General features: G+C 36.9%; 1 protein-coding gene across 1 annotated transcript; it reads left to right on the top strand.

The window, feature by feature from the left end:
• Positions 1-511: 511 nt before the first annotated feature.
• On the top strand, positions 512-13,731 carry tm9sf4 (transmembrane 9 superfamily protein member 4). The gene is made up of 18 exons (XM_056242738.1): positions 512-598; positions 2,122-2,229; positions 2,546-2,645; positions 2,782-2,950; positions 3,783-3,927; positions 4,196-4,319; positions 5,352-5,470; positions 5,561-5,672; positions 5,756-5,826; positions 5,927-6,059; positions 6,829-6,910; positions 6,996-7,071; positions 7,181-7,264; positions 7,865-8,040; positions 8,132-8,195; positions 8,370-8,489; positions 8,976-9,065; positions 12,140-13,731. Exons 1-18 carry the CDS (start codon positions 566-568, stop codon positions 12,287-12,289), a joined length of 1,956 nt encoding a protein of 651 aa, XP_056098713.1. The 5' UTR covers positions 512-565; the 3' UTR covers positions 12,290-13,731.
• The last annotated feature ends 1,730 nt before the right edge of the window (positions 13,732-15,461 follow it).

Raw genomic sequence — 15,461 nt, 5'->3', positions numbered from 1 at the left:
AAGAGTTTTCCACACATCAGCACATTACTTAAGTTTAATGAGCGTACTTATTAGTATATAGCCTATGTTGCTGACTCACAAAAACATACATTTTGCAAATATTCTAAGCATTATTATCTCCACTCATAGGTCTATTGTAACTGGGGGGCGAAACTTTCTATGATGCATTAATAATTATCAGAATTTGAATTCACATGGCAGGAAATTGGTGTGTCTATGATCCATTGATTCATTGCTATTGCTTGATTATTGTATTACTAATGATAAGGAATTAAAGACCATTAAAGAAAAGAAAAAGTGACCCAGGCAGCAGCATAGTGTCGGCCCAGATCCGGGCCACATCTGGTATGCAGTGCATTAAGCGATAACAAAATAAGGAAATTAAATATGCATATGGGTAAATAGGAATTACAATATAAATGCCTCGTAATAGGAATGATATTTTAAAAGCCTGAAACTTTTGCAAATGTTGCCTCCCTCCCTGTTGTGTCAATATCCATGTAAGGTTTCAGATTGATTGACAGCAGCATGATGACGCATTGACATCCTTCCTGTGACGTCCGCAATGACACGTGTATTCAAGATGGCGGCGGCGATGGTGAGTACCAATGCTAAAGTCTGTTCTGTTGCTCTAATGCACAAACATTTTAATTCCACACGGATAGAGATGACTTGCTTTAAACCATGTTGTTTCGTGTTGCTTCTTGTGAGTGTGCCTTATGATATGATTTGCAATTTTCGCGCAGTGGATGCCGATTGAGATGCAGCCGGCTAGCCTAAACACTTAGCAGGCAGCTAATTATCGAGTGTTTGCGAAGAGTGAGAGTTAATGTCCTCATCCAATCTAACACCTAAGCCATATGAAGCAGACAGCTCTCTTTACTCGACCATACGCGACTGTGTTTCATGGTAAACAGCATCACATGATGGAGTCTGTCAGTCAGGCTAATGCGTTTGCGCTGCTTTAGCATTCACTGCCTCTCGCAATCAAAGCAAATGTGATGATGATGATAAAGTGATTAAATCAGAGTTATCTAAATTCTCTCCAGAATGTATTAATGTTTTGCTCTTGCCGGATGACACCGTTTGTGATTGTGTTCTTTGACACTTGTGGACAGTTAACTGGAGTTTAGGCTTAACAAGAAGATTAATGTGTTAATGTACCTTTATGTAATATTGTAAGAAATAATTGGTCGTCATCGTAAAATAACCCCGCCATTGTGTTCAGGACGCAAAAATATGGCACATTATATCGCTTATTACACGAGAACTTCCAAATGAATAAATAAATGGACACGTCATTGATTTTGAGTGTAAATTGTATTCTTTTGTGATAAGAAAATGTGTGAGTGTGATTTTGCTCGTAAGTCGTAATGTGAACGATTCTTTTTGACCTGGTAATGTTTAATCAGAGTGTCATTACTAGACTTTCCAGTTAAAACTCCGGACTACTCTCTGGTGACGCAAGCAGGACTTCTCCAATCATTAAGTCTGCTTAAACCCCGCCCCTTTCTTACGATCACATCTGCCGCGACCACATCTCAAAATCTGATCAACAACTAATGCATAGATGCATTAGTAGTCCCCATACACAAAGTTTTTACTTTTTTGAAAATGTTTCACTGAGAAGCATGTAACAATACGGAAGAAAACATCTGTTTTTACTTCTGTTTCACCGCAACTTTTATGCATTTAATATGACAAACTCCATTACGCATCCACTCCACATATTAGCTCACATTATGTGTTGAAACAATGCTCGGCCAATTACATTTGAGGACTTTAACTGTGTAATAGATAATAACAACCTCAAATTGCTTATTTGGATACAGGTGGGACTGTTTGTATTAATATTGTTTAGAGGTTGTTTCAGATTCACCTTGTTTAACTGTTGAGGTGGTTTATGGATCATTCATTTTCTGATTGAACAACAGAGCTCAACAATATGGATTTTCTTTTTCAGCACTGCACTGACTGACCCTAGTTACGGTTCCATGTGGATGTATATTTTTATGTAAACAAGTTGACTGTCAGTGTCAGTGTTCTGTTTTTGCACTGCAACAAGGTTAAAGATAGACCACTAAACATATTTGACTTTGTGTGTCATTTTTGTGTTTGTAGGAGATGTGGACACTGTTACTGGTGTCCACGCTGCCTTTTGTAACACCCTTTTATGTACCAGGAGTTGCGCCTATGAATTTCCACCAGAACAGCCCTGTTGAAATAAAGGTGAGGCCTCATTTTTCTATTTGAGTTGCAAAAAAAGGGGGTTACTTTTTTACTCAAACATAATTATTCATGTTCATTGCTGTTTTTTTTTTTTTTTTATCCTATGACCCTAGACATTGCTGGTTTTAGAGCCATTTACTCTTGTATTGACCACCTGTTTTCCTCAGACATGTCTGCCCAGCTCTTATCAATCTAGATCCATGTATCTGTGTTTGACACAATCATTAGGCTATCCTTCATTCCACAGATTCCTTCTCCAAAGGTTTCTAGGTTTGTGCTTTGGTGTTTCTAACATATACCTATTTTTAATTACCAGGCTGTGAAATTGACAAGCTCCAGAACCCAGCTGCCCTATGAGTACTATTCACTTCCTTTCTGTAAGCCTGGTAACATCGTCTACAAGGCAGAGAATCTCGGTAAGTTGACGTTTCACTGACGTTTTTAAGTATAGCTAGGTGACAGAAAACTAACGCCTGCAGTTAGAAGGTTGACTTATTACTGTGTGACATGCTTCTCATTTTGATGATGATGATGATGATGATATGTGACCAGGTGAGGTGTTGCGAGGGGACCGTATCGTAAACACGCTCTACACGGTTCTCATGAACCTGGACAAGAAATGTGAGGTGTTGTGTAAAAAGCCAGATAATCCCATCAAACTCACCGTGGAGGAGAGCAAGCTGCTAGCCGAGCGCATCCAAGAAGAGTACTATATCCACCTGTGAGTCCTTCCTCTACTGACGCCATTCCACATTTATGAAAGCACAACATTTTTCTTAGTCTCTTGCAATGCATCAGTTTACACAATTTTTTTCCTGCTCGTGTTTCATGAAAGAGGCCCAATACAAAGTGCTGAATTCTTTTTTTTACTTTTCAAAAGTCAAATGCACGGCGCAATTTGTCTCTCTGTGCAATACATTTATTTTAAACCAGTGTGATTTGCATGAACAATGTAATTTACAAAAAAAAAATTATATACACTAGCATTCAAATATGTATTTAAAAAAAAAAAGAAGTTAATACTTTTATTTGGCATTAAATGAATTGAAAATTACAGTAAATACTTTTACATTGTATATTCATTGAAGAATCATGAAAAAAATGTATCACGGTTTCCAAAGAAATTCATCTGAACAACTGTTCACAACATAGATAATAATAAGAAATGTTTCTTGAGCAGCAGTTCAACATATTAACATATTAGAAAGATTTCTGAAGGATCATGTGACACTAAAGACTGGAGTAATGATGCTGAAAAATCAGCTTTGACATCATAGGAATAAATTACATTTTGCAATAGGTTCAAATAGAAAATGGCTATTTTATATTGTAATAATATTTCTCAATATTACAGTTTTAACTGTACTTTTGATCAAATAAATGCAGCCTTGGTGAGCATAAGATACTACTTTCAAAAGCATTAAAAAAGCTTATATACACCAAACTTTTGAATATAAAAAAATCTAAATATTTTTTATGCTGCATATTTCACCTATCCTGTAAAGTTAAAGCTGTCAGTAGTAGTTTGGTTAATAGGTCATGCATATGAACAGCATTGCAGATAACCTCCCTGTGGCCACACGGCTGGAGCTTTATCCTAACAAAGAGGAGGGAACGGAAGAAGAACAGAAGAAGGACACATTGAAGGATATTCAGTTCGAGCATGGCTACAGGCTCGGCTTTTCTGAAAATAACAAGGTAAACCTGAAGAGCATCCTTTCCCATTAGCTCAATTTTATCCCAGTTTAAATATGTAGACAGTAAGCAATTAGTTTTGTTACCTCAACCACTTATCATATTTTATTTATTGACATTGATTTCAATAACAGAAAATTGTGTCTATCAACTTAATATAGATACAAATGGCTGTAGGCTTCTTTAAAAAAAAAAAAAATCGTGTTGTTTTTGGTGATTTCAGTTCTTTTTCATGATTGGTTGACGCATGCTGTTTGGTTCCCTTCTGTAGTTCTATTTGCACAACCATCTGTCATTCATCCTGTACTACCACAAAGAAAAGGTGGAGGAGGATGTCGAACACAATTACAGAGTTGTACGTTTCGAGGTGATGCCAAAGAGCGTCAAATTAGAGGGTAAGTCACTAGTAAATCAGTGAAATTTAAAATTGCACAAATCAAAAAATCTGGATAGATACTTCTACAGCATTTATTGATCTTAGTTAATGTTAAGTTCAACATTTACTAATACATTATTCAATTCAAATGTTGTATTTGTTAACAGTTAATGCACTGTGAACTAACAAGTACAAACAATGAACAGTTGTATTTTTATTAACTAATGTTAACAAAGATGAATAATTACTGTAACAAATATATAGCTCATTGTATGTTAACTAATGTTAACAAATGAGACCTTATTGTAAAGTGCTACCAGCTTTTCTTTAGAATGACTTACACAGTTCTTCCTTGAAGTTGTCACTACAATATATATATATACACTACAGTCAGTGTATATATTAATACACACGTATGTTTACTTCTTTCTTTATTTGTTTTACACTACCATTCAAAAGTTTGGGGTCAGAACTTTTATTCAGCAAGTACACAAATACATTGGATCAAAAGTGAAAGTAACGTAATTTGTAATGTTATATAAGATTTCTATTTCAAATATACGCTGTTCGTTTGAATGTTCTAAATCCTGAAAAAAAGTATCTAGGTGTTCTTAATAATATTAGGCAGCTCAACTGTTTGCAACATTGATTATAATAAGAAATGTGTCTTGAGCAGCAAATCAGCATATTAGAATGATTTCTGAAGGATCATGTGACACTGGAGTAATGATGCTGAAAATTCAGAGGATTCGCAGGAATAAATTACATTTTAGAATATATTAAAATAGAAAAGAGTTATTTTAAATTGTAATAATATTTCTCAATGTTACTGTTTTTCCTGTTTTTTTTAACAAATAAGTGCAGCATTGGTGGGCAGAAGAAACTTTTGAAGTGTGTTTAGATAATAATTATATTTATTTAAACTAATTTAATTTAAAATAATATTTATTAATTGAATTTATGATGAAAATATTGTACTGTATACATCTAAAAGCACTGTCACCATTACATACAATGTTTTCTTTGTTTACTACCATTAAATGAATTCTAGATATTAAAGCAGATGAGCGAGGTACATGCACATTACCTGAAACGGTTGCCCCCGTCCCTCAGGAGATCGACCCATCCAAAGAGAACAGCATTCTCTTCACTTACTCTGTGCGCTGGGAGGTGAGACGCGTCGCCTCCTCCAAGACATCTGCCTGTGCTTTACATGTTTTTGTTTGGTTTCATAAGTAGCCGCTCTCTTCTTCATTGTAGGAGAGTGAAGTGAAATGGGCGTCTCGCTGGGACACGTACCTCACCATGAGTGACGTGCAGATCCACTGGTTCTCCATCGTCAACTCTGTAGTCGTGGTGTTCTTTCTGTCAGGTGTGACTGATTTTCATCTTCATCCTGTTTATTTCGAAGCACTTTTCGATTGCAATGGCATCTAAGTAAGTGTTTTCCTGCAGGCATCCTGAGTATGATCATCATCAGGACGCTGAGGAAGGACATTGCCAACTACAACAGAGAAGATGACATTGTAAGATGTTACTTTCTGATTGGTTGCTTGCCCTCTGATATTCATCTATTATATAATGTTACCTCAGTGCTTTATTTCTCTCTTTTTTTGTTGTTAATAGGAGGACACAATGGAGGAATCTGGTTGGAAGAACGTCCATGGTGATGTGTTCCGCCCACCTCAGTATCCCATGATACTTAGCTCCCTGTTGGGATCTGGCATCCAGCTCTTCTGCATGATTCTCATTGTTATCTGTGAGTATTATGCTTTTTGTTTTAGCTAATTGCTAATGACTAGGCCATATGGAATCTGCATCCACTCTATTGTTAAACGCACCGCTAGTCAATGAATGGATACTGCTGCCGCTAGTCGACTTGGAAATACCAGTCACTTACTTTTTTTTCTTACACATTTAATATTTTGCTTTATATTTTTACAAAGGCTACGTTTAAATTACTGTCATGTTAATGTTACATTTTAAAATTAATTGGGGTTAGACTTAATTAGGGTAAGATTATTTGAATAGCCGGTTGCAAAATTTCAGTTTTAATGTTAATAAAATTAGTCATTGCACACATTTCAAGCACTTTTGTGTTTGTTTGAGCACTCTCTGAGCGTCAAAGGTTTCTATTTACAGCGTGAAATTTTTCATGCTGCTAAGTACACTGCGAAGTTTCTGGATTGACAACCATATTTAACTGCAGGATTGAATCGGAAACTGTGATGATTGACTGCGAAAGTCAACGGACAGAATTTTTTTTTTTTTTAACTACTTCAATACTTTAAGTATGGAAATATGGTCAGAGAACCACAAAATTTGACAGGTGTTGGTACCAACAATTGAAATTTTGGTACTGTCACAATCCTAGGCCACACAACTCCAGAAAACTGCAGGTTTCCACAGAATTCGAATGTCTTTGATAAAGTGCTATCATGTGTCCCTTTCCCTTTCTTGAATGTTCATTCATTAAACATTTGTTTCGTGACTTCTAAATACAATGAAACTGTGCGTGTGTGTTGTAGTTGTGGCTATGCTGGGGATGTTGTCTCCATCCAGCCGAGGAGCTCTCATGACAACAGCCTGCTTCCTCTTCATGTTCATGGGGTAAATGCACAATAAAAACGACATTTTCGAACTAGTTTCATATGCGGCTCTTTTGAAACGGTCGGCTTCATGTCTTGTCCTGCAGTTTATTCGGAGGATTCTTCGCAGGAAGACTCTACCGCACTCTTAAAGGCCACAGATGGAAGAAAGGGGCTTTCTGTGTGAGTACAAACTCTTGAAACATTTGCTGCATCAAAATAATTGAGCTTGGAGATTACACCTGCTGGAAGAATAAGAAATAAAAGACATTGTGTATGTGTGTCCTTCTAGACGGCAACTCTGTACCCAGCTGCCGTCTTTAGCATCTGTTTTGTTTTGAACTGTTTCATCTGGGGAGAGCACTCTTCTGGCGCTGTAAGTATCTTCATTCTAATATGCGCAAGAAACATTTCTTATTATCAATGTTGAAAACAGTTGTGCTGCTCACTATTTTTGTAAAAGCCACAATACATTTTTTCCCCCAGGATCCTTTAATGAGTAGAATTGTTCAAAAGAACAGCTTTTATTTAGAATAGAAATCTTTTGTGACAATTTAAAGTCTTAACTGTCACTTTCAATCAATTTAATGGATCTTTGCTGAAAAAAATTCTTGATTTCTTTAAAAATAAATAAATCTTGATCCTCAAACTATTAAAATGTAGTATACGTTAGTAACTGCTACTGATGATGGATTCACTCAGTAAAGGAATCATTAGACTGATTTAAAGGGATAGTTCACCCAAAAATGAAAATCACTTACTCACAATCAAGTTGTACGAGTTTCTTTCTTCTGTTGAATACTAAGGAAGATATTTGAAAGATTGCTGGTAACCAGACATTTGACGGTATCCATTGACTTCCATTGTATTTTTTCTTCTTCTACTATGGAAGTCGATGGCTGCCTTCAACCATTTCCTCTTATTCAGCTTGAATGTTCTTGTAAACCGACTGCCATCTCGTTTTCTCATATTTCAGGTGCCTTTCACTACAATGCTGGCTCTGTTGTGTATGTGGTTTGGTATTTCTATGCCTCTCGTGTACCTGGGCTACTATTTCGGTTTCCGGAAACAACCGTATGACAATCCAGTTCGTACCAATCAGATCCCCCGTCAGGTCCCTGAGCAGCGCTGGTACATGAACAAGTTTGTCGGGTAAGTGGCGCTCTTTGTATTGTCTTTGTTAGTCTGTGAATAGTTGATTAGCAGTGCATGCTAATGGCATTGTATTGCTCTCTCCCTTTAGCATCCTGATGGCGGGAATCCTGCCGTTCGGCGCCATGTTTATCGAGCTTTTCTTCATCTTTAGTGTAAGTTGAATCAAACCTACAGACAACCTGCACTTATAACAACAAACCTTATAACAACAAACCTGTTTATAAGTGCATACATCCAGTATGACATATTAAATGTACTTATGTATTGATGTTTTTCAGCGAGTCTATGAATATCAGCTCATTGTGGTGTGTTATACTCTCTTATAGGCTATCTGGGAAAACCAGTTTTATTACCTGTTTGGCTTCCTCTTCCTTGTCTTCATAATTCTTGTTGTTTCCTGCTCTCAAATCAGCATCGTGATGGTGTACTTCCAGCTTTGTGCAGAGGTGGGTGTATGATCCTAGAACAAAATGGAACTGAGCCGTTTAGTACTTCTAGCAGTAAATATATGCCTATTGTTATGTACAAAACACCATAGGTGTAATACAGTTCAGATGCGATTCTTACATTACCACAAACCCACTCTAAGAACTTCCCTAGAGAACATTTTGGCAACCTTGTGTGTCAAAGTGCTGCTCTGTGCCATTTATTTGGTGTTCCTGTTGTATCGGTTGAGGTCTATAATCTTTGACACACTGTCCACACAAATACACTAACCCCTACAGAAGATAAATAGGCAAATATTAAGAGTTATGATAACAAAAGCAAAGGTCACTTCATTTGAATGGCCACCATGCATGCTAAATCATCTCTTAAAAAAAATGCCAATGGTGTCCACACTTAGTCCAGTAGAACTTGAATAGAGCTCACTCACTGTCAGTAGAAATTGAATAATAAACACCTGTCAATCATTGTGGCCCCTCCCCCTACAGGACTATCGATGGTGGTGGAGGACGTTTCTCGTGTCCGGAGGTTCTGCCTTCTATGTCCTAGTCTATGCTGTTTTCTATTTTGTCAATAAGGTAACTATCTTTACTTCAGCGTGTTACAGTAGACCTCTTTTATTTACTGCAGTGTCTTTCCTTTCTAGCACCTTAAGCATTTTTAATGGCAGAGGGAATCTACAACATCATTTTAAGCTTAAAGTGGTATTAACTGTAGAATAGATTCAATCCCGCTGTACACAGTAATTAGACTGAGTCTGCTCTGTTTTCTTATCACACAATCACACACACACACACACACACACACACACAAACAATGGGGATTTTATGGAAGTTGTGTCTATGAATAATGTAATTGAATAATAAATTAATTAATTGGGGGCTTATTTACATTTTAAGTTATCTGAACAGGACCAAAACACATTTTAACATTAGAAAAATTCTGTTTTTGTATTTAGCTTTTTTTTTCTCAACCAGTAGTGTTGAGGGGTGGGGCTACCTTTTTATCCAACCAATGGAAGATGGACAGATTGTTTGGGGCGACCTGTTTGAAAAAAGTTATTTCATTTAGTTGAAAATCTGTCTGTCTGCTGTAGTAATGGAGCACAAATGCAATTTGAGAACTATTTATATTAAAATTGTTTGGAGTTAGGGATGGGACGATTACCGGTTTCACGATAAACCACGATAAAATGTCCTGGCGGTTAGTATTATCGTTTAAAATTTAATTATCATAAAAACCGTGTTTGATTATCGTGATTTTGAAAACTCGCGGTAAATCCTGTCCAGCCAGAATCAGTCTGACGCAGGCGCGCAGATGCAATGTTGTTTTTTTTGCGCGAGAAGACATGGCGGAAGGCAGTGACAGCGCACGGGAGATTTTTCAGCCATCCAAGAGGACAAAATCGGAGGTATGGTCGTATTTTGGCTATTACAAGAGTCCCGAGGGCAATTTAATCGAGGATGGGCACCCTGTCTGCAAATCTTGCAAGAGGAAAGTCGCTGCAAAAGGGGGAAACACGTCAAGTCATCTAACGTTACGTGACAACCACCCACTGAATTAATTTTTACCTTAATAGCACAACTAACTTGGGCAAATAATTAGACAAAAAAAATTATTGGAGATGAATTATTTCATTATCTCACTTGTAATTATTGCAAAGCTTCCGCGAAGAGAAAAGTTTTACAGCAAGTGGATTTGAGCCAAGACGAACGAACATATTCAAACTATTAAGGGTGACATTTAAGGGATAATGTATTGTATTCATTCATAGTAAACTTATTACAGTTTTATTTTTTATTTTTTACCACAGAAATAATTTCAGGGACATGAAATATTGAATTGTGATTAACTTAATGTTTTTAAATCTTGCCGGTTTATAAATCCATTATACAAGTTACAGTGTCCAAATCAATCGTAAAGTAAATGTGATCACTTCAACAATATTTTAGTAGTATTAATACTAAATTACTCTGATTTAATTTTCAATACAATCAAAACTGAGACGCAAGACATACACATTTGAATGAAACCAGAGATTGCGTCCACGGTGATCCGAGACATGGATGTGCGCTGTGTAGTGCGTTGCTATTTACAACAGTCATTATAAGTATTCCAGTAGTTTAGTCACCCTGACCCAACCAACATATTTTGTTCATTTAAAGTGTGTGTGCGTGTGAGTGTGTGTGTGTGTGAGAGAGAAAGCGATTTATTATTTATTAATAATAATAATATTCAGTCATACACACATCCATAAGTGTTATTATCATTATTAATGATATGGTTTAATGACGGGTTCATTAAAACCTGCACTACCTCTCACTCTCAGGGCTCCATGTTAATGTTAATATAATGTTTATGGTTAAAAAAGTGCATATAGCTGCTAGCCTGCTAATTGTATTTTTTGTTTGTTGATTTTCAAATGTTTTCAGGGTGAGCATCAGTTCTTTTTGAACATTTCCATCTCATTTTAACAAAACCGTGATAATATTGATAATCGTGATAACTTTGGTCACTATAATCGTGATATGAAATTTTCATACCGTCCCATCCCTATTTGGAGTGCAAAAGCTAAAAACGAGAGATGGATACAGTGGCTGCCTCTGAATCGCATACTTCCCTACTTATATTAGGCGAAAAAAAGTATGTGACAAAATAAGTAATTCACAGTACTGAAAAGAGTAGGCAAAAAGTACCCGGATGGTCTACTTATTCCAGCGAGATTCTAAAGCCTGCATATGATGGACACTTTACTATCCCATGAGGCCACGGGAGAGGATTTGTGAATGGCAGTGAAGCGATGTAACTGACACTGCTAGGTCCCATGATGATAACAGCATGGCGAATGTTTTACATCCGGATTACATTCACACACTCATACCATATAGAACATCATTTTTTAGCGGTTGTGAAGTGATTACTTACTGAAAATAAGTACCCACTCGAGAGTATGTGATTTCGGACGCAGCCAGTGTCAATTAAAATAGTTTGACATTGTCTAGTTAAAGCTGAAGTCGGCAAGTCTGGCAGATTGAGTGAACTTAGGCAAAATTTTGCATGTTTACAACTCTCATGCCCCTCCCCCACTATCAACAAATACCCTCCCACCGAGTTCGTGCTCATCAGTACGTGTGCACCAGGTTATCTGTGAACGCGCCCGTCTCATCAGCATCCATCAACACCATGGATTATTTGGAGGTATGCTGTCCTGGCTAATCCACCAATAGATTGCAATTGCGAACGTCATTTATACTTGATTTTCCGCCATCACTCTTCGTTACTGCGCGAACTTCAGGCGTGTGCATGTGATTGTAACGTGCGCGAGGGGTGGCGTGTGCCCGACCTGTGATTGACAGTCAGATCTCACACCCCCCTGCGCTGATTGGACCCGATGATCTGTGGATTTTTGCAAAACAAATAACACGCTCCAGGTGGAGTTAGAAGCTCGGATTTTTTTCTAAAACCACTTTATTTATGTTGTTCTGTCGGATTATAGTGTCGATTTCACTGAATATGATAAAAAAATGTTTGTCGACGGCAGCTTTAAATTAAGTCGAAGATTGAGATATGTCTGTTTTAGTTTACAATTGCACACTTGACTCATTGTTTTGTACTCAGCATTTACATGGTTGTCTCTTTCTTCCTCCCTCAGCTGGACATTGTGGAGTTCATTCCCTCTCTGCTGTATTTTGGCTACACAACCCTGATGGTTTTGTCTTTCTGGCTGCTAACGGGAACGATTGGTTTCTACGCAGCATACGTGTTCATAAGGAAAATTTACGCCGCAGTCAAAATCGACTGAAATATGTCTTTCAGTTTTTTTTCCATTTTTTTTCTTATTTTTTTTTCTGTTTTGTGAAGCAAGCACTGACGTGTGTGATTTGCTGGCGTGAGGCGCAGCAGCGCCCCCCTATGGATTGGAGGAATGAACAGCGATGTGTTTTGTACACCGTTTTCAAAACCTTTCTGTCCTGCTCTCTGCCTCAGCAAAGATGTAGAGAAACAACATGAACAGTTCCATTTTTAATGTCTGTATATCCTTTTGCACACACAACATGGGCCAAAGTGTGTCGATTGACTTTCTCTTTATGTTTGGGTGGGGATGTTGGATTTTTGGGCTGGGTCTCATCCTTTTGAAGACATTGAGGGTTAATTGCATATTATATCATTTTACAAATTAACTTTGTGTCCTTTTAATATAACGTTTAATTTCAACTTGTTCCCATGTCTTTGATTCAGAACTGAGTTCTTGAATGCTTGTTGTCTTGAGGTGTGTGTGTGTGTGTGAATGTGTGGTCATTGTGTTGGCATGGATTGGAATTATGGGATGTAAAGACATGACGATGCAAGGACATTAAAAAAAAAGAAGTAGATTTCCTTGTTTCCTTGTGCTTGCTGGTCATTAGACCTAAAATACCCTTATAACGATGCAGTATCACTTTATTTCTGTTCATTTGTTCCTTGCCATTGAAAAAAAGGTCTGCTTTTTATGGTCACGCATTAATTAGATATTTCATTTTAACAGCTCCATTTCAAAATCTACAATTTATAAGCATATTCCCACTTCACAACATAGTATAATACATTTTTTGACATGGCATTTTTCTTTTAAACCTCTTTTTCTCATGCCTTGATGGTGGTATTTCACCTATGGACTATTGCTGTAGCCACAAACGGATGTATCTTGGTGGATTTACCCCAAAATGCAAGGGTATCAACACAAATGTGTGCAATATGCCCGAGAGGTAGCAGTATATTTTCTTGCATCCATTGTGCTTTTTTTTTAGATTTATTTTGAAATGGGTATATAATTTTTAGGTCCCCCAAATTCTGACCTAAAGTGAAGCAGCTGCAAGATTCAGTAGTTTAAAACACTATAGCAAAGTTTACCGGTCTTTATATCGTCTTCAAATATCATCATCATACGCTTTGGTCAGTTTTTGGTTTGGTGGATTCTGAATTCACAGGTGACTTTATGAATAAATGCAAGGACTACAGAATATATTTTCTACAGAAGTACTTTATTCTTCCTGTTGCGTGGGGTCGATGGGTCTGTGTATGTTAATGGTGTAAATACGGTGCTTTATATTGTTGCATTTTAGGTTGTTTTTTTTTGTCGAGCTGTTTGTCCCCATTATGTCTTTGTTTTAGGCAGAAGCATGTTCATTTTTCTTTCCCTTTCTCTAAGAATGTCCATTTATAATGTATAAAACAATAAAAGTGCCAATATGTTGACATTTGAAATACCTTCCAGGTTTTGTTGGGAACATTGTTCGCTAAGCATGACCGTTTTCTCGACATTCGGCCGTTCCGAGTGTTTTTCTCAGAAGAATAGGAAGTCCGAGTCCTATCTGTTCATGGAATGCAAGACAAGACTGTAAAACCTCAAATTCCTCCAGATTTAAGTCCTTTTCACATGAGAAATTACGTATTGTTGGTGGTAATTTTGAGCCTAAAACAACTCTTCGAGATGTAGGCCTAAAAGTATAGGTTTGAGATATGCTTTATAATTAAGCATGGCTATAGCTCAGATTTTTATTACTTGGAATTGTGCCGTTCTTGTCTTTTCATTTGTGCGCTGTGGTGTGGTTTCCTGTTCTGGCTGTATGCTATGCGAATGGCAGTTTTCAGCCATAACCAGCCCGTTTCTTCTCGCACCCTTTCCCACCGCTGCAGACACAGGAAATCAAACGCTTAAAAAAGGACACCAGAAATATGAAACCGTGGGTTTGTCTTTTAATCATTTTAACATAACACATTACAAGTCAAATGGTACAATGTACTGTACAATAAGTAAATAGGTTTGTTGTAATGTCATCTCTTTGGATCAACCAATATACAAATCTGTCAACTTTACAATGCAGCAACTGACCGCAGGTGAGCTGTGTAACAAAAAAAAGCGCACTGTTTATCTCTGTTATGCATTTCTTTTGTACAATTTGTCCTGTCAATCATCATCTCCATGTTATATAAAATAGTGTAAGGATGAATATTCCATTTTTTTTAGTTTTCACCTTTTTTTTCCCAGAAGTCGTGGTAATACACAAGTACTAAAAATAAAACGACTATATTGCTAAACAAGTTACATAGAAAGCTTGGAATGCAAGACTTACATTAAACTACAATATATCAAACTACAAGTGGATTTTGTCCTCTGCGGACGAACCCATTTTCTCACTAAAAGCCGGAAGAGCATTGTATTGAATCATTTTTCCTTTTCTTAAAAGTCAGATTTTGTTTTGTTTTGCCCTAGCTTGGTTACCTCATAATTTCCCTTAATATTTTTGTTATAGGAACCAACTAGTATTTTGGGAATAAAGGACAAGTGCTTTGCTACAAAAGAGGAAAATCTGACCAATTCTGTTGCAGAATATTGCTGGTATTTTGAAGAAAGAAAGAACAAACTACAATCGGATGCTGAGCTCCACCTATCCAGGCAGTTATTATATAAAACTTCATTTAAACCAAAAGTGCTTTTTTGGGGGGTGGGGGCAGAGAGCTGGAGGAAATTTCCCACCAGTCAAACCTGCCAGTTTGTTATTATTAATGTTGATTGAAAACACCTCAGTCATAGATGGAGCTGGAAAAGGTTTTTCGTTGGTTTCTGGCGATGATGATTTTGCCAGACACTGAGAATTATTCTAAGCATGTTACTCTAACAAAATCTATTTTAACATTAAATGACTTCCTCAAATGTATGACAAGACAACATGGGGAAAATGGCCAATGCAGTTAATATTAGTGAAAATCTATCTAAAATACTGTTACTCTTGGAGAAAGGAGAAAAACAACAATTACATAAAGATGAATAAACTCTACACGTCAAACTAATGGCACATACAAGATCAAATACAAAATTAAAAACATACAAACATACAAGGCTGAAAAATACTCTTTTTAAAGGTTTAAAAGTGCTAGAATTCAGATCAGCTCACAGAAAACCCGGGGAGGACAAACTCAAAAATTGCCAAAAG

The sequence above is a fragment of the Rhinichthys klamathensis genome, unplaced genomic scaffold, assembly GCF_029890125.1.
Source record: "Rhinichthys klamathensis goyatoka isolate OS25496 unplaced genomic scaffold, OSU_Roscu_1.1 h1tg000748l_1, whole genome shotgun sequence".
Lineage (NCBI taxonomy): Eukaryota > Metazoa > Chordata > Actinopteri > Cypriniformes > Leuciscidae > Rhinichthys > Rhinichthys klamathensis.
The sequence above is the reverse complement of the archived record's forward strand: the minus strand, read 5'-3'. Positions and strand labels throughout refer to the sequence as shown.